Source organism: Dermacentor andersoni, chromosome 9, assembly GCF_023375885.2.
Source record: "Dermacentor andersoni chromosome 9, qqDerAnde1_hic_scaffold, whole genome shotgun sequence".
NCBI classification, from domain to species: Eukaryota; Metazoa; Arthropoda; class Arachnida; order Ixodida; family Ixodidae; genus Dermacentor; species Dermacentor andersoni.
The window spans coordinates 39,108,589-39,127,479 of record NC_092822.1 but is presented as its reverse complement, the minus strand read 5'-3'; the positions used below and the strand labels follow the sequence as shown (position 1 = coordinate 39,127,479).

The window sequence follows — 18,891 nt, the reverse complement described above, 5'->3', positions numbered from 1 at the left end:
TTCGCATATATTTGGGAGCTGTGACTGTCCACGTTACAATGTGCCAAGAAAAGTGCTCGTGACCGTGCTCGAAAAACTGGAGAATCGCCCCTTCAGAGAAGAGAAAATTTTAGGACACTGGTCCAGACGGATTTCGGCGCTCAAGGTCTTAAGGGCTTTGCTCAAGCTCTTAAGGACATGTGAATTGACAAACCGCCTTTGGCTCTTGTTGCGCGTAACATCGCGTTACTGTGTGCATTTTCTTGTTTTTTTCTCTCTGTTCCTTCTCCTTTTGTTGCCGTTACCCCTTTCCCTAGCACAGGGTTGCCTGCCGGAATTCACACTGGCTTTTTCCTTCTCTTTTGTCTCTCTCTCTTCTGCATCGCTTCCGTTTCCTCGTACGCCGTCGCTATCATGGCGCGTCCATCGGGACGTAGATTTCAGTTTATTAGCGTGGCAAATTGACGTGACTGCATAACAGGACATTCCTCGTTGACGTCAAAAAGCGGCTGAACACGTGCATGAAAAACCGGCCTCAACAGTGCTGAACAGTTCAACTCAGGCTAATGAAAGGAAACATGAAGTGATATTACAGCGGGTCCCGTGCCATGCAGGTATAGCAGGCAACGAACTAGCGAACTCATTGGCAAAATCGGCCCATAAGGATGCAAAAATTCAACTCTTTCCTTTATCGCCAATAGACACAAAACGGATATTGAGAGTACAAAAGAAAGAGTGGTGTATCTCAACATCGTTTATTGAAAACACTAAGGAATCAATTCTTTACGAAGTGGACCCACAACACAAATATCAGCTAGATGTACATCTTTCTAAAAGTACCGAGACACTAATTCATCGACTGCGCCTAGGGACAGCTTACACCAAACATTTCGTACATCGAATCAAACGGGCTCCTTCCCCAGCTTGCTCCTGAGGCCACGACGGTGAGGATGTTCGCTATCTACGCCTCGAATGCCCCATATACGAGATGGAAAGACGGCATCTAGAACAAGAGCTATAGCAGCATCAAGGTAGCAGTGCGTGTGTTCTACTGACAAGAGGAAAATGCTATCAAACGTAAAAGAGAGCCACGTCTTATACGATGGCGTTAGTCGCGCTACCAACATTTAAGTTTCTATTAGTGATTTACGAAGGGATGTCATTAAAGCACTATCCCGAAGATGCTTCAAAAATGAACTGCTGTGAGCGATAAAAGAAAAGGTACGACAAGGGCCACTCGCTCCTCTTTGCAAACGAGAGATGCAGGCGACTTGACGAACAGATCAACGGAACTCACCACCCAGAGAAGAGTTGCGCTTGTCCGCTTCAAATCGCTATGGATTTTGTTAATTTTTGTATTGCAACAGAACTGCTTGTTGGCCTAGTTGGTGCTTGCTAAAAGACATGTTTTTTGCCGCAATTGAACACTCACAAAAGAAAGACACATAAAGACAACATGGCCGTGGTCGTGTTGTCTTTATGTGTCTTTCTTTTGTGAGTTTTCAATTGCCGCAAAACATGTCTTTTTGTATTGCAGTTTAGAGACTGACATCTTGGTAATTGTGAAGTGCTGCAAGACGATCGCATTTCCACAAATCAGTTAGTCGATAGGTAGCGAAGCGTCATTGCATTGTTGCGCTGCAGTTGGGATAAGCACGCGTTGTCCTAGTACGGGGTCGGGGAGGCACCATATGGATGGCGTTGTTATTAAACCTTGGCAAGTGCGCGTCAACGCCATGGAAGCACACGTGGCAGTGGTTACTGCAGAGACGAGCCCTCCCATGAGAGCGGGCTGGGAAGAAGCAGGCACGCTGCACCACCGAACGGATCGCGACGCGAGGTAAACCTATATTTAGCTGTTAATATTGATTGTTGATTGATTAGGGCATCCAAAAAGACAATGGCTGATACGTGTATCGTACCTTTATATGTTGGAGGGAGTGTCAGACGTAACTTTGGCTACAGCATTTTTTTCACGCTGCAGACTCGTACGCTCACTGCTACTAATTATCAGGTCATTAGACAGGCACGATGTAATACCCCTGACACAGGGGCAACACTAAAGACGTTTCCAGTAAACCCCTTTTGCTACTCTGAGGGACCCTTTGCAGAAAGGAGTTGCGCCGATGGCGCAGGGCACCACACTGAACTTCTTTAGGTAGTTCCTCAGATGAACGCCGCAAGAAAAATAGCGCTGGCTGTTAAAGCCACAATAGAGAAAACATTCCTAAAAAGCTGCGTATTTAATTACACTTAGCTACTGTAGAACCTAAAAATATATTTTTTTCATTGTTGACGGCTAATAATGCTTATAGTCGTTTATTTTATTCGCGTTTTTGCGTTGTTAGCAGCCATTCACCTTGGTCCAGCAACTATGTGCAGCCGGTGTTTTGCTGTTCGTGCTGTTTATTCTTGTGATGCCCACGTTTCAGTCGTCCTTTTTCACGTCCTTGCCGTCCCTTCCTTTGTGCGCGCAGGCGTAACGCGTTTTATTCAATATGTTATTCCAACAACTGTGGTTTCTTCTGGGTATTTCCTGCGGGCGCTGATTGTGGAGTCTCCATCTCGCGACGTGAACACACCACATGGGCACAGCAAACGACGATTACAATGCCGGAATTCAACATGGCGGCACTAGCGACGTTATGCGAGCGTTTGAGAGTATAGCTAGAGGAAATCTTCGCTATTCGACAAATTGTATTACCGCTAACAATTAAAATCTTTTCGCAAGGTAAAAAAAATACCTATGGGCACCGTAGTTGTGTGGCAGGTTTCCTTCTATACTGACGAGTTGTGCACGCTGTATGCGAGAGTAACTCGTTTTGCGCCCGAAAAGTACTTGCGTGATCTACTTTCCCGAAAAGGAACTTTGCCGTGAATTGAGGAGATACTCCTTTGTCGGGTTTCACTGCACTTGAATGCCTTTCCGGTAGATGTCCCCTTACCTAAAGGACTTTAGAGTGCCCGTGTGTCAGGGGTATAAGGCCAGTTATTGCTAGTTTTTCGGGCGCATTGAAAGTACATATTGGCAATTGTATGTACACATCGAGGGACCGTTTGCTGAAGTCCTAGCGCTTTCTTGTTGTAAATCCTAAATTAAAAAAGAAAGTGATGAAAAAAAAAACCACCTGGCATGTACCTAATGAAGGTGATGCAGCAGTTCAGGCCGTTTCCAGCCGACCACCACATGGCACGCAAATAATGGAGCAATTCGGAAAATGAGAAGCAATAATGTTTATTACGCACTTTAGCAGTACAGGCATATCCTCGAAGTAGCTGCTTCGACGTTTAGCGCACATGGTCATGATCTGCGTAATCCTTGCGCACTATTGAGCGTATCGTAATATGCACAGGGTCGACTGATCCAACGGTTACCCCAGGCCTATGCGCCAGCGATGTTACCACCCCCGAGGCGCCAACATAGAGGTCTCGGTTCCGAAGAAGCATTCCTGCAGGTGATCCTGAAGTTCTCCAAGCTCACCTTCGAAGGGGCAGCCCCAGCCGGCATTATAGCAGTACACCGGCAGTGCCATAAGATACTCCAGAGGGAAGTACAGCTCGACGAAGTCTTCCTCGGCGAAGGGTTTACCGTCGAGGGGACACGAGCCGAAACGGTGCGTGTCTTCGAAGCTGCCGCTCTCGCTCCGATGTGGATTACTGCCGCTATCACAAGCGTCTTGGAGGCACAAACGACACAACGTGTGACAGCAGGGAAGCAGCACAGCATCGGCCGCAACCACCGCGCAGTTCACGCAGACGCGCACCCACGGGAACGGCTGCTCGAAGGTGATGGGTCGTTCGTTCACGAATGGGCAGTTGAACCCTTGCAGGGTGTACGTGGTCGCTTGCATGCTGTAAGCGTTATCGCGGAGAACCTCGGAAGACCCGGATGGCTGCGACGGGGAACCAGGTTGCCTGTCTGCCTGGTCTGAGTCGTCGTCGTCTCGAGCGGTAGTCCGGTCGCAAGGGTCGGCGTTCCTCTCTGGTAGTTGTGGCTCACTAGGTGGTTCGTGGCAGCCGAGTTTGAAGAGCGCACTTTCTCGAAGCTAATGCTTGCAAGGCGATGGGGCAATGATGGGTGCCTCACTGCATTCGTCTAAGGCCAGCCGCAGGTCGTCAAGGTTGTTTGCTGCGAGGATGTGCGTGACGTCACGTCGGTCTGACTCGGACGAGCTGAGAGACGAGAAGAGTGTCGCCGAGATGCACACTGTGCCTTTTATAGCCTGGTTGGTGGGGCCTCCCTTCTTGGTCGTGATTGGTGAGAAGTTGTTGGAGAGTGGGTTTGAAAAACTATCGAATCTCTGGACGTGTTTGGGGCAACAATGGGAGAAATGCCGGCAGCAGAGAGAGAGGGAGAGAGATCGACGCCCACCGTCTTCGTCGAAAGAGGGGTGAACTTGTCCACTGTAGGCAAAGAGGAATTTATTCTTCGTTTGTGAGCGCAACAACTTGACAAAGAAGAAAAGAGAGATTGACAGTTCAGGAACATATTCCAACTCTCAATTCTCGTTATTTGGGGAAAAAAAGAATGCCAGCTGTAGCAATTGGCCTATCCCTGTCCGCATACCTCTCAACCAGCTGCTCCCACCTGACAATAGACTAAGTCGTTGACACCCTTTCAGCTACGGTGCTATCAGCAAATGTTCTTAGAAGGATGGCTGTGCATTTATTAACAGGTTGCTATTACACTGTATGTTGTAAGTGCTAATAGGCCAGGCTGTTCAAAGGCGGAAAGCTCGTAGAAACCGAAGCACTAGTCAAATATTTATAAAAAATAAACGAAATGAATAAGGTCTGCCTACTATAACTTTATAATATATATATATATATATATATATATATATATATATATATATATGTATCATATCAAAAGAAGCCAACTGACGCCAAGGACAACATAGGGGAAATTACGTGTGCCTAATAAATGACATAAACAAGAAATTAATGGTAATGAATGTGGATGAAAAAGTAATTTGGCGCAGGTGGGGAACACTTCCATCACCTTCTCATTTCGTGTGCGATGCTCTACCACTTAAGCTACCACGGCGCCGATTCCCCATCCACTTTCATTGGGAGTTATGCTTCCTATTAGAACCGTGGGAGTGTTAGCCAACGCCACCACTCAGAAACCTTGGCCGCGGAAATCTATATATATCAACAGCAGAGGTGCATGCAAAGTAACGTTTAACATCATCGCACTAAGCGTTGAAGAAGTTAAGCTTTCGCTGCCGACATCCTCGCTAATTATCGTCAATCAAAACAACCATTGCAGGAAGGTTCGCTTACATCGATTCCGACAGTGCGTGGGAATATCGTAACATTTCATGTGAAAAAAATTTTGGTTACGTATTTATTCCGATTTCCTTTTATTCTTTTGGACACCCTCCCGGCTCAAAATTCATCCCTTGTAGATTGAACGGACAAACGTGGACTTCGAATGGACCTCCTTTTGATGCACCTGTGTGACAGTTTAGATGTTAAGATCAAAGTACTGTGACCCCTGGGACTGAGGTGTTGTTCTCATTCAGCATCTTGGCCTTTACCATACCTGTACCGTGCACACCCATCTACTGTGCAACGGTTTGACATTCCTAAAAGCTGATGAATGGCACTGCACAATGCGTCTGGTTCGCCTAGTTTGGACAACTATGAGGAAAGTACATTTTGATGTCATACCCGGAACGGCTTCCTGCTCGCCCTCCTTTTATGGTTGGGAAAGGGGCACGTGGCTCCTCACGTGGGAGGAACAGATTCCGTGCCATTCCGCATATGTTATAATTGGGAGCTTCTGCTTGGCTTCCGTTTGCTCGTATGCCGTCACTGTCAAGATACATATCAATCGGGACGTAGGTTTCAGTTTATTAGCGTAGCAAATATACGTGAACGCATAATAGAACATTCCTCGGTGACGTCACAAAGAGGCGGAGCATGTGCATGAAAAACCGGCGTTATCAAGGATGAGCACGTGGCTGCTGTCGGCATTTTATGCAAACCAAGTGCTTGCGAGCGGAGTTCATAAAACACACGAGTTCATAACACACGCATTACATCACATAGTGTGATACAATAACAGTGGTCAAGCAAATGCGATAATGGCCAAGCTGTTTACATTGCTCCGTCTATTCTATATTGTAGGGGTCTTACTAGCTAAAGTTGTGTGCGCATGTCGTACTTCTGCTATGCGGCTATATATTTTGTTTATTTCCGCGCAGTGTCAATAGAAGTCCGTTGTCGCCATCAGAGACAACACGAATTTGTAGCAAACATTTTGTGGGAAATTGCAAAAATGACTTTAGCAACCACGCATCCTATGTGCCGACGACTTTTCTGGCTGCACATACGATGTCGTTTCCAGTTCCTGCTCAGCGTCACTTAATGGCTAAGCAGACGCTGCGTTTTAGCCGCATTGCAGCCGTGAAAATTATCATCAAGCGTACCGATCTTCATAAAGGCAAATGGAAGCGTGTACATCGTCCTTCGAATAACATATCCACGCACACACACCTAGGCACACACCGCGCGTGGTGCGAAACGTGCCCAAACACGCGCAGTGCAAGAGGCAATCAAGGCGGCGTGAACGAGAGGTGGAACAGGTGTACACCCGCTAGTTGATTTTGGGCCCGCATGCGGCGCTGTCGCGATGGCACGGCAGCGCCGCTCGGCGGTGCCGTTCTTCTCTATCCTACTTCGTAAAAGCCACAAGAGACGAAAAAAAGGTAACGATGCTCAGAATAAAAAACAGAGGACAATTTCGACGAGTAACAGCCGATAACCGAATCGCACGTGGTACACATGTCTTGCCTGTGTTGCTGATGGCAACAGGTGATCGCGGAACTGCAGTGCGTGGCATTCGTGATTGAGATTGTCGCGAAGGCAGTTACTGCTTAGAAACGCCTAGAATACATTAGAACTTTATTCAAAGAGAAGCTTTATTTGCTTCTTCTTTCGACTTTCCCACTGGTGCTGTCTGGCCCACCACGTCGGGTTTGGGCTCGAGCATTGCATGCATGACAAGGGCGAGGCAGAAAAAAGAAGGCGACGCCAGAAACTTGTTCGGAGTTCACCGCGTCGAATGTGCACAATGCGCTTTGGAGCTCCCTGGTCGCAATCCCATCCCCCTCTTGACTGCTGAATTATCCGTGACCCCTCCACAATCATTCTAGAAAATGCCGCGCTTACCTTATTACTAAGGTGCGATTCCAGAGGGGACGTATATAGAAGTTTAGAGAGGATGTAGGAGAAGAAGCCGTTTTCATACAAAGGGGGGTGGGAGTGGGGGAGAGCGAAAAGAAGACGTGGGAACACGAGAGGGGTTCCAGGAAAACTGGATAAACTTAGGTTCAAAGTGCGGCACAGTACGTTTCTGATATTTCTGAAAAATAAACACCAACGCATGTATGTCAAGCGGAAAACTTGCGCAGGGCGTGAAGAAGCAGAGCCGCATTACTCTAGCGCACATCCGGGTTCCGGCGACTCTCTCTCTCTCTGTCTCTCTCTCTCTCTATATATATATATATATATATATATATATATATATATATATATATATATATACGGTAGCGGTCGCACATCAAATCAACACTTCTGTGCCCGCCGCGGTATCTTTGTGGCTATGGCATCGCTCGAGGTCGCGGATTTGATGACGACAGCGACAGTTGCTTTTTGACCGGGGCGAAATAGAAAACGCACGTCCACATAGATTTTATGACAGGTTAAAGAACAGCACAGTGTCAAAATTAAGCAACAGTCTGCCCCTGTATCGTGCTTCATGATCCGATTGTGGTTTTGGCACACAAATCCACGAAACCAATTTAAATGTTTCCTGCTACTGCGACGATGCCATGTGAGGCAACGACAATGCTCAACGCTCCCCGAGGTTAAGAAATATAGCGCACAACAATGCCTCAAGAAAACCCCTCTCCTTGTGTGTTCTGTTTATAGTACGCAGGCAAACAGCAGTGGTGCACGCAAGGTAACGTTTAACATCAACTCACCGATGTCGGGTTCGACTGGAAGTTGAGGAAATTAAGCAATCCTTGTCAGCACCACCGCTAATTATCGTCAAGCAAAGCAGCCAGCACGGAAAGCCTCGCTTATATCGATTCCTGCAGTGCGTGGGATCTGTACATAATTTTATTTTCCTCAGTTGAATTCTTTCTTTCTCTCAGCATTTTTTTCGAAAGTGCTTCCGACGCGTCTTCACTGCCACTTGACAGCCAGATTTAATAGGCTGTCGGCTTCTATATATAGCACTGTTAAAATAATTTACACCCTAAAAAGTGAAAAAGGGTGTAAATTATTTTACAGTGTATGTATTTTATTGAGCTGTTTCTACACGTTCTCCGTAGCGCACTTCAGTGTGGCGGAAGAAACTTAACCAAACCATGACCCGATGGTCCAGCGCTTGTAGCATTGCGTGCTACCTGCTTTGTGGCGTCTTGACTTCTCAGATGTAAGTGGCGAAAAGTACTTCGTCTCGCAAGGCGAACCATCACACCAAGAAAGTCGGCGAAAAAAACAAAACATCCAGTAATTTCGTATGCAGCCTGGGTACCCAGCGTGGCAATCAGATGTATTACCGCAATGTTAACAAAACTGCCAACTTGCAATAGCTTCTGTGGTTGTCATAATAGGCACTGAGTGGAAACTTTTCCGATTTCTGTCCCATGATTTCTGTGGATTTCGGCGTTCCTAGAAGCAAATTCTTGTGCGCGTTACGTAAGTCGTGCTCTAACCTTTATTGTAACGCAATGAGCACAAACAGCCACTGCATGTTTCATTAGAAAAGCGAGCCTTCCTCTGGGTGCACCCACTGAATACCATCAGTGTGAGCTACGGTACGTCTCTTCTCGATCCAGTTTGCGCAGAACCCCTCCCATACAGCATAATGTACTTCATGTAGACGACGCTTCCAGCATCAATGTCGCGTGTGGGTGCATTTTACTGGCGAGGCTTAAAATGGTTTTAAACGTAAGAATTAGCCATGTCTTATACGACGCCTTATTTCACGAGGCCAACATTTAAGTTTAGATGAGTAATTTGCCTAGGGGTTTGAATAAAGCAGTCTCCCGAAGAAGCGTCAAGAACGAACTGCTCTGAGCGAAAAAGCATACGGTACGTCGAAGGTCACTCACGCTCGTTTCCGAACGAAAAGCGCGGGGGTCTTGAATAACACTGAGCGGCACTTACGGTACGGAGAAGAGTTGCGCTTGTCTGCTTTGGGTCGTTAAGGATTTTGTTAATTTGTGTATTGCAGTTTCGACTTTTGACATCTTTGTAAATGTCAAATGCTGCAACGGATTCGGATTTCCATCAATCACTTAGTCGATAGGTAGCGGAGCTTCATTGCATCATTCCGCTCTACTTGCGATAATCACGCAGGTTCATAGTATGGGGTCGGGGACGAAAAATATGAATTGCGTTGTTATTATTCCTTAGCAAGTGCGCGTCAAAGCCATGGAAGCGCACGCGGCAGTTGTTACTGCAGTGACAAACACTCCCGTCTGAGCGGGGGCAACGAAACAGGGACGCTGCCCCACAGCATAGTCGGCGGCGTGAGGGAAACGGATATTTACCTGTTAATTGATTGATGTTTTTAAATATTGATTGATTATTAGTGAAGTATGTGAAGTCGCAACCTGGAAAATAGCAAAGAGAAACCTCGCACTCGCATCGATAAAGACAATGCCGAATACGTATAACGTACCTGTGAAATGTTGGAGACAGTGTCGGACGTACCTTTAGCTACAGCTTTTCTTTAACGGAGAAAACGCGTACGCTCATTGGCACTACTTATTAGATCATCAGACTGGCTCGATGTAAGGCCAGTTATTGTTAGCTATACTATATGCTATAGTTTTACAATATACTGACAAGTATATACCCATCTAGGAACCCAGCTACGTGGCATAAAGCCTACGTTCGCTAAACTCCTAGCCACTTTCTCTTGCAAATCCTAAATGAGAAAAATTAATGAAAGAAACACCTGGTCTATACCTAATCAACGTGATGCAGCTGTTCAGACCATTTCCAGCCGACCGCCGCATGGCACGCAAATAATCGAGCAATTCGGAAAATGAGAAACAAGAATATTTATTATGAATTTGAGCAGTACAGGTATATCTTCAAAGGCAGCTGCTTCGAACTTCATTGCACATGGTCACAGGCTACGTAATTGCCGCGGTCTGTCGTGAGCGGCACTGTGCTGACTGATCCAGCGGTGATCCCAGGCCTAGGCGCCGGCGATGCTACCAACACCGAGGCATCAACACGAAGGTCTCGGTTCTGAAGAGGCATTGCCGCAGGTGACCCTGAAGTTTTCCAAGCTTTCCGACAAACGGGCAGCCCATGCCGGCATGGAAACAGCGCACCGGAAGTTTCAGAAGATGCGGCAGTGGGAAGTCCAGAACCACGAGGTCGGTCTCCACAAAGGGTTCACTGTCCAGCGGACACGAGCCGTCACGGGGCCTGTCTTCGAAACTGTCGCCCTCCCGCCGAGCCGCATTTGTCCCACAATCAGAAATGTCGTCAAGGCAGCTATCACACAAGGTGTGACCACAGGGAAGCAGCACAGTATCGGCCGCAACCACCGTGCATCTCACGCAGACGCGCACCCAGGACAACGGCTTCACGAAGGTGACGGGTCGCTCGTTCACGAATGGGCAGTTGAACCCTTCCAGGGTGTAAGTGGTATCCGGGCGACCCTCGGAAGACCCGGATGGCTGCAACGGAGAGCCAGGTTGTCCGTCTCCGTAGCCTGAGTGGTCGCTCTCTCGAGCGGTCGTCGGATGGCTCGTTCGGCGATGGAAAGCTTCTCTGTTCATCTCTGCTGGTTGTCGGTGTCTGGGCGCCTGCCTGGTGGTAGCGGAGTTTGAACAGCGCGCCTTTCACGATGCTGATGCTTGCAAGACGATCAGGGAATGATGGGCGTCTCACGGGCTTCGTCTGCGTAGGTCGTCAAGGTTGTTTGCGGCGAGGAAGTGCGTGATGTCGCGAAGGTCCGACTCAGACGCACTGAGAGCTGAGAAGAATGCTGTGGAAATGGACACTGTTTCTTTTACAGCCTGGCAGGTGCGGCTTCCATTCTTGGTCGTGATTGGTTGCAAATTGCTGGTGAGGAGGTTAAAGAATTCTCCAATCTCAGGACGTCTCTGTGGCAAGAGTGGGAGACATGCCGGCAGCAGAGAGAGAGAGCCTTCCCCTCTCAAGGTCAAACGAGGGGTGCATTTTTCCAGAGTAGGCAAACAGGAATTTATTCGTCAACTGTCATCGCAAGTACACAAAGACGAAGCAGAGCCGCTCCCAGTTCACGAAGATATTCCAACTCGCTCAATTCTCGGTACTTGGGGAAAAAGGAATACGAGCTATAGTAAGTGGCCAGCCCGCGTCCGCATTCCTTTCTTCACACTGCTCCTGCCTGACAAAAAAATAAGTCATTGACCATATGACCGTCAGCGCAACTAGACAAAGAAGAAAAAAAAAAGAGACGCTGACAGTTCACGGAGATATTCCAACTCGTTCAATTCTGGGTACTTGGAGGAAAAAAAAATACGAGCTATAGACCGTTTTTTCGTAGGCGCCGCCATATTGTGAACGCAGTGGCGCCGCCTATGAGCAGCGCCATACTGGCTTGGGTGAAAGCGGTCTTTTGCATGGCAGGTATACGCTCGGCGGCAGATTCTGGCGTTTGTTTTCGCGGTCGTGCTTTCTGTTTAGTATGACGCGCGTCTTCTACATGGTAAACGGTTCTGTGAGACTTGCTGAAGTGGTTTAAGGCGTCATGGCCGGAATTTCTTCTGGCGTTGAGGTGGACGGAACACGCAGCGCGATGTGCGCGCGCATATTTGAGCCTTCAATCAGCCTCGGAGATCAATTGTGTATTTCCGAATGTTCCAATCAGTAATGTGACCTTATTACAGTATTATCCTTTATTTCTAAGCTGCGGTTTAGGAGCCATGAAACATACGCGACGATCGTAACAGCGTGGGTACCGTTCTGCTACGATAGCAGCTGTGCTATTATACTTTGACAAGCGTTCAAACTATTCGCTGCAGGTTACATTGCGTGACTACTTGGTTGGATGGATGAGGTTTCCACCCACGAATAAAATAGTTTTGGCTAGTAATAGCAGCATACCTTATACAGTCTGAATTAAGCTTGTCCAGCAAAGCGACCGTTTACGAACTGCGCGAGCGTCCTAAGCAGTATTAGGTGCTGAATTACAGATATCTTTGTTCTATATAGCGCATGGTCCAAGCATACGGCATCAGCGGTTTTATATTTATAAACGTTGTGAGTCGTTAGCCCGTTTTCTCTTGCTTTTTAGAGAAAGAGGATGATAACCGAATTTTTTTTTTTCGGTTGTGTTCGTTCAGTTCTCTACGACGTACTCACAGGTATTACGGAAATTTTGCGCTAAAAAAATAGCCATCGCATTCTTTTTATGCGAACCCTCTCATATATTATTGCTGTATACAGGCCAAAAAGGCAATGCCGAAGCACACAGCTTATATATGTATCGCGCTGGCTCACCAACCGCAGTGATTGCTGTATTGAGCAGCGCCACGGGCCTCATGCAGCAAGGCTAGCGTAGACATATGGTAATTTCAAGCATACTACACTTGAAATGCGTGAGAACGATGCCAGTGTATCACAAATATTTGATAGCGCCTGCCGCTTAGATGTTTCATGGTTGCCTTAGGTTGGCCGTGCACGAGCATGCGCTCTTACGTTTTATGTTTTACTCCCTACGCCGATCGATCAGACAGTGAGCTGATTCACCATTTAATGCTGCTAATACAGATACGCCGGTTTTCTTTGTTGAATTAAAATCGATATGAGCAAAATTGTAAACAACGCATACATGCACCGCGATTGATAATGCGCGTACACCGCGGCTGATTATGCGAGTCACATTTTTGCGCCCCCAAGACATATTTCTGCCTACAGTAGTTACCGATGCAGCGAAAGGCTTCCCTTACGACCTTATATGAACGAACATGGCGTAAATTTCACAAAGTACGATCTAAAACATCTCGAAATCGTTCCGCAGCACGCGACAGCAATACTTTCAAGCAGCGCCGCGCCGGATCGCCCAAGCCAGAGAGGAGGAAAGGCTCTCCGCGCGCCCTATCCTCCTCGCCCGATGAAACGGTCTATAGTAACTGGCCAACCATCGTCAGCATGCCATTATCGACGCTGCTTCCACCTGACCACAAAAAAAGTCACTGGCATCCTTTCAACTACGGTGCTTTCAGCCAATGTGTTTAAAAGCATGGCTGCTCAATTTTTTTATGTGGCTGCTGTTGTTATTAATAAAAAAAAAACGAAAAAACAAACAAAGCGCGCCTCTCTGGAATTAGTCTTTATACATATATATAATTTTAAGAGTTCAACGTGCTATCAAACATGAATATCCTTTAGTAGCATGCAATAACACTGTCGTCTTTCTTTAATTCAAAAGTGAAAAAGTGCAGTGCTGATTTTGGAATATGCTTTACGACAAATATTACATGCATGGGATCGTTCTTATCATAACATTTGTATTCTTATCGGGTACATCATGAAAAAACTGAAATGACGGGGTGAATTTCAGGAGTTGTAGTATCTATAGTCCTGTATTGATGCGTTTTTTTCGATATTGCTGCACTCAATGTTTTTCAGGGGGTGCAGGGTATGATGATCGTAAAAGCGATGGCTGTAGAGCAGCAGCTATAATTTGTTTCGCATACCAGTTGTTTAAAGGATTGCGTTAGAAATTACATTTTTTCGCGAATGCACACTGACATTCTCTGAAGTGCAGAAGAAAAAAAAAATACCTCCAACAGGAAAACTTTATTTTCATGTCCACTTGTTAGTCGTACTCCGTTTGATCTGCGATGCTTTCTCACGTTGATGCGCGTAAAGTTTGGTATGGCTATTGCTCTCAGCAAGTAAATCCACACATAAAACTCGATAAGGACAGGTAATAAGTCAAACTGGATAACACAAAGCAATCGCTTGTAGCGGTCGCCCTAGTATTACACACCTTTCCCGAGGCGCCACTCTTCGCAAGAACAATGATGTCGCGTTGAGCGTCTTCCTAAAAATTCAATCGCATATTCCTTAAAAAATAAATAAAAAATATTCACTGAGGCATCTCTTTGCCACGATGTAAAATATTCACAATATGATCGTCATGTCGAGTTTGCAGGTTCTTTTCCCATCAAAAGCAACGGTCTGTCTGTTTTCACCGCTATATCCCAGTGAATCTGAGGATTATCAGAAACATTCGCGTTATTAACCTTATAGTAGAGAATATAATTAAATCCAGTTATTACGTCACTTATTTGTTACTTTACCTATTGTTGGCTTCTATTGTTGTACACGTTGTTTTATTGGTGCACGGGGACGATTGCCTCTCCTGGTCACCTGGTAATGACTGTCGTGCAATAATAAGTATGAATGTATATCGTGCCACACTCATAAAATCAATTTTTTATGGCAAATGCTTGTGACATCTGTTTAAGGTTGACGCGTCCTCTTTGAGAACATTTATTTCTCCCGGTTCAAATACGTACGTAATATTCGGTGTGAGACAGCGCTGTTCCTCAGTTTCTTGCATATTACTGAAGGACGTGGTAATTATTTGCGTGGTAAGTCGTAGCCTCCTGGTGGCGATGTTTAAATTGCAAAAATCGATTTTTATTTATTCACTTGTGGGGGCTCAAGTTGCTAATATTGCAAAAATAATTTAAACCGAATGCTAGCATAACGCTGTATTGCCCCCATTCAGCAGCACCGCCTTAACCATCCCGCAATGGTACACACCCAATTATTCTGAGAGGGATTGTTACTGCTAAAGACTATTCATTGATAACAATGCTTCGCTGCGTCAACAAGAGTACTTACAAGTAATTACAAGTACATTTGTGCGCGTGCTTCCTCCTTGGTGGGGAAGGGAAAGGGTAGGTGGACCACATTCGAGGCAGAAATGCCTGTAAACAGGACGTCTTCCGTTGAAAAACAGCCTCGCGTACTTTAAGAAGTGAATATTGCTCGAGGTGCGTCACTTTGAACAGTGAAACGGGTAGGGTTAGAATGTGCCACAGTCATGGAGGGGGGTTTCTTGGGTCGTGCCTACAGGACGCATTCCATAAACAACCACAGACAACCACCTACCGCAAAAAAATTATAACAGCGGGGGCACAGCGCTGTGTCCTCCTCCGCTTCCCTGAAGTGTCGAAGCATGATTTTCTGTGGCCGCCCGACTACGTGTGTAAAATTTACGGCAACTGTTTTCCACAAGTACTTTGTGTTGAAGGGCACCTACACCATCCGATCTGGATACAGCTAAAAGAATTATTTTCACCATTGAAACGCCGCAACAGCTTAGTTAACGTTGTATCGTTAAGTCAACGGCGCAGAAGAAAGCCATGAAAAAAAGGAGTGCTTATGCAAAGGAAATGTGCGTTTGTGTCAAGCTTTACATAATTAATATCTCTAAGGCAAAATATCTTTTCATACAGTAATTTACCAGCTAAATAAATAATCGTTAGGATGGGGTAACTTCGTTTATCCTTTGAAATGTATGAATGCGAGGAAACACGACGAGATTGATAATGAAATGAGTTCCATCGGTGCAGAAAATAACCGAGGACATTTCGACGAATAACAGCCGATAACAATATCGCCCGTGGCACCCATGTTTTGCCTGTGTCGCTGATGGCAACAGGTCATGGCGGAGCTGGTGGGCCGGTGCATTCATGATTGAGAATGAGGATGTGGCGACGGCATTTATTGCTTAGAAACATCTAGAATATTTTAGAACTTGATTCAAAGGGAAGCTTTCTTTGCCTCTTTGCTTTTTCTTCGCCACCACGTCGGGGTCGCCTCGGAGCGTTGCATACGTGACATGGACGACGCCGAGAGGAAAGGCGACGCGAGAAACTTGCTTGCGACCCACCACGTGGAATGTGCACAATGACCTCTGGAGCTGACTGGTTGTCAACGCGTCACCCTATTGACAGCTGTAATTATCCGTGACCCCTCCACAATCATTGCAGAAAGTGACGCGCTTAGCGTATTACTAATGTGCGAGTCGACACAGGACTTCAACCACCGAGTGCAAAGTGTTCTGATTTCTGCCGCATGATTTTTTAGATTTCCGCGTTCCTAGAAACGAATTTTTTATTGTAACCCACTGAGCATAAAGAGCCACTGATTACGATCAAAGCGAGCTACTCTAGGTTTATTCTCAATCAAGTTGGCGCAGAACCCCTTCTATACAGCGTAATATACTTGATGCAGACGAATCTAGCAGTACCAATGTCGCAGTGTGTGTATTGGACTGGCAACTGCGAAAATGCTTTTTAACGTAGAGCAAAGCCACGTCTTATACGACGCCGTCACTTGGGCTACCAACGTTTAGGTTTACATTAGTGATTTGCGTAGGGCTGTCATTAAAGCCGTCTCCCGAAGAAGTTTCAAGAACTAACTGCTTTGAGCGAAAAAGCAAGCAGTACGACAAGGATCACTCACGTCGGTTTGCGAACGAAAAGTGCGGGCGACAAAAAGAACAATCAGCGGCACTTGCCATACGGTCTTGAGTAACGCTTCTATGGATTGCTTAGTTACGAATTTTGTTAATTTCTGTATTGCAGTTGCGACTTTTACATCTTTGTAAATGTCAAATGCTGCAAAGCGATCGCATAGCCACCAATCCTTCAGTGAATAGGTAGAGAAGCGTCATTGCATCATTGTGCTCAAGTTGCGATAAGCACGCGCTGTCATAGTGCGGGATCGGGGAGGCACCGTATGGATTTCGATGATAGCACTCGCGGCAGTTGTTACTGCAGTGAAGATCATGCCCATCTGAGGGGGCTGCGTCAGTTGCATCAATAGAGGCAATGACGAATACTTGTAACGTACCTCAAAAATATTGGAAGGAGTGTAATACGTACTTTTAGCTACAGCTTTTTTTAACGCGGAAAACTCATAAGCTCATTGCAACTACTTAGTACATCATCAGACTGGCTCGATATAAGGCCACTTATTGCTAGTTGTGCTATATAATATAGTTTTACTATTTACTGGCAAGTATATGCCCATCCAGGAACCCAGCCACGGGGAAGAAAGGCCACGTTCGCTACACACCTAGCCGCTTTCTTCTGTATATCCTCAATGAGAAAAAAAAAGAATGATAAAAAGATACCTGGTATGTAACTGATCAACGTGCTGCAGCTGTTCAGGCCGTTTCCAGCCGACCACCGCATGACACGCGATTAATGGAGCAATTGGGAAAAGGAAAAACAATATTTATTACGCACTCGAGCGGTACAGGCATATCTTCAAAGGCCGCTGCTTCGAATTTCAGCGCACGTGGTCACAGGCTACATAATTGAAGTGGTCTATGCGGCCCGTCGTAAGCGGCACAGGGCTAGATCCACCGGTGACTCCAGGCCTAGGCGCCAGCGATGCTACCAACTCCGAAGATGCATTCCAGCAGGTGATGCTGAAGTTCTCCAAGTACTCCGTTGAACGGGCAGCCCAGACCGGCATGGAAACAGCGCACCGGCAGTGTCATAAGATACTCCAGAGAGAAGTACACGTCGAAGACGTCTTCCGCCAGGAAGCATTCACCGTCGAGGGGACACAAGCCGAAACGGGGCCTGTGTTCGCAGCTGGGGCCATCACAAGCGTCTTTGTGGCACCGACCACACAGGGTGTGCCAGCAGGGAAGCAGCACAGCGTCGGCCGCCACCACCTCGCAGTTCGCGCAGACGCACTCTGAGGGCAACGGCTGCTCGAAGGTGATGGGTTGCTCGTTCACGAATGGCCAGTCGTACGCTTGAAGGGTGTACGTGGTCGCTTCCATGGTGTAAAGTGATCGTGGAGATCCTCGGAAGACCCGGATGGCTGCGACGGAAAACCAGGTTGCCTGTCTGCCCGGTCTGAGTCGTTGTCGTCGTCTGGAGCGGTAGTCTGGTCGCAGGGTCGGCGATGGACAGATTCTCCGTTCCTCTCTGGAAGTTGTGGCTCACTAGGTGGTTGGTGGCAGCCGAGTTTGAAGAGCGCGCCTTTGACGAAGCTAATGCTTGCAAGACGATGGGGCAATGATGGGTGCCTCACTGCATTCGTCTGCGGCCAGCCGCAGGTCGTCAAGGTTGTTAGCGGCGAGGATGTGCGTGACGTCACGTCGGTCTGACTCGGACGAGCTGAGAGACGAGAATGGTGTCGCCGAGGTGCACACTGCGCCTTTTATAGCCTGGTAGGTGGGGCCTCCCTTCGGGGTCGTGATTGGTCACAAGTTGTTGGAGAGTAGGTTTGAAAAATTGACCTATCTCTGGACGTGTTTGGAGCAACAATGGCAGAGAGCAGCAGAGAGAGAGAGTGGGACACATACACGCTCATCGTCCAAGGAGGGGTCAACATTTCCAGGAAAGGAAAATAGCAATTCATTCGTCATCTGTCAGCGCAACAACTACACAAACAAAAAACACAATAAAAGCTGAAGTTCACGAAGATATTCCAACTCCCTCAATTCTCGGTACTTGGGCGAAAAAATACAAGCTGTAGTAATTGGCTTAACCCTGTCCGCATACCTCTCAACCAGCTGCTCCCACATGACAATAGAGTAAATTACTGACACCCTTTCAGCTATGCTGCTTTCAGCAAATGTCTTTAGAAGCATGGCTGCGCACTTTTGAGCTATATACTTTTACACTATATCTTGTAAGTGCTAATAGTACAGGCTGCTTAAAGGCGGAAGGCATGTACAAACAGAAGCACCAGTCAAATATTCATAAAAAAAAGTAACCGAAACATAAGGTACGCCTATATGAAGTTCGCCTATATATATGTATGTATATATATATATATATATATATATATATATATATATATATATATATATATATATATATATATATATAT

At 46.6% G+C, this 18,891-nt stretch overlaps 1 protein-coding gene across 1 annotated transcript; it reads right to left on the bottom strand.

Annotated features, from left to right (window-relative positions):
• Positions 1-17,419: 17,419 nt before the first annotated feature.
• On the bottom strand, positions 17,420-17,833 carry LOC140213312 (TNF receptor-associated factor 6-A-like). Its single transcript, XM_072284521.1, has one exon. The coding sequence runs from the start codon at positions 17,831-17,833 to the stop codon at positions 17,420-17,422; it is 414 nt and encodes a 137-aa protein (XP_072140622.1).
• Positions 17,834-18,891: the final 1,058 nt, after the last annotated feature.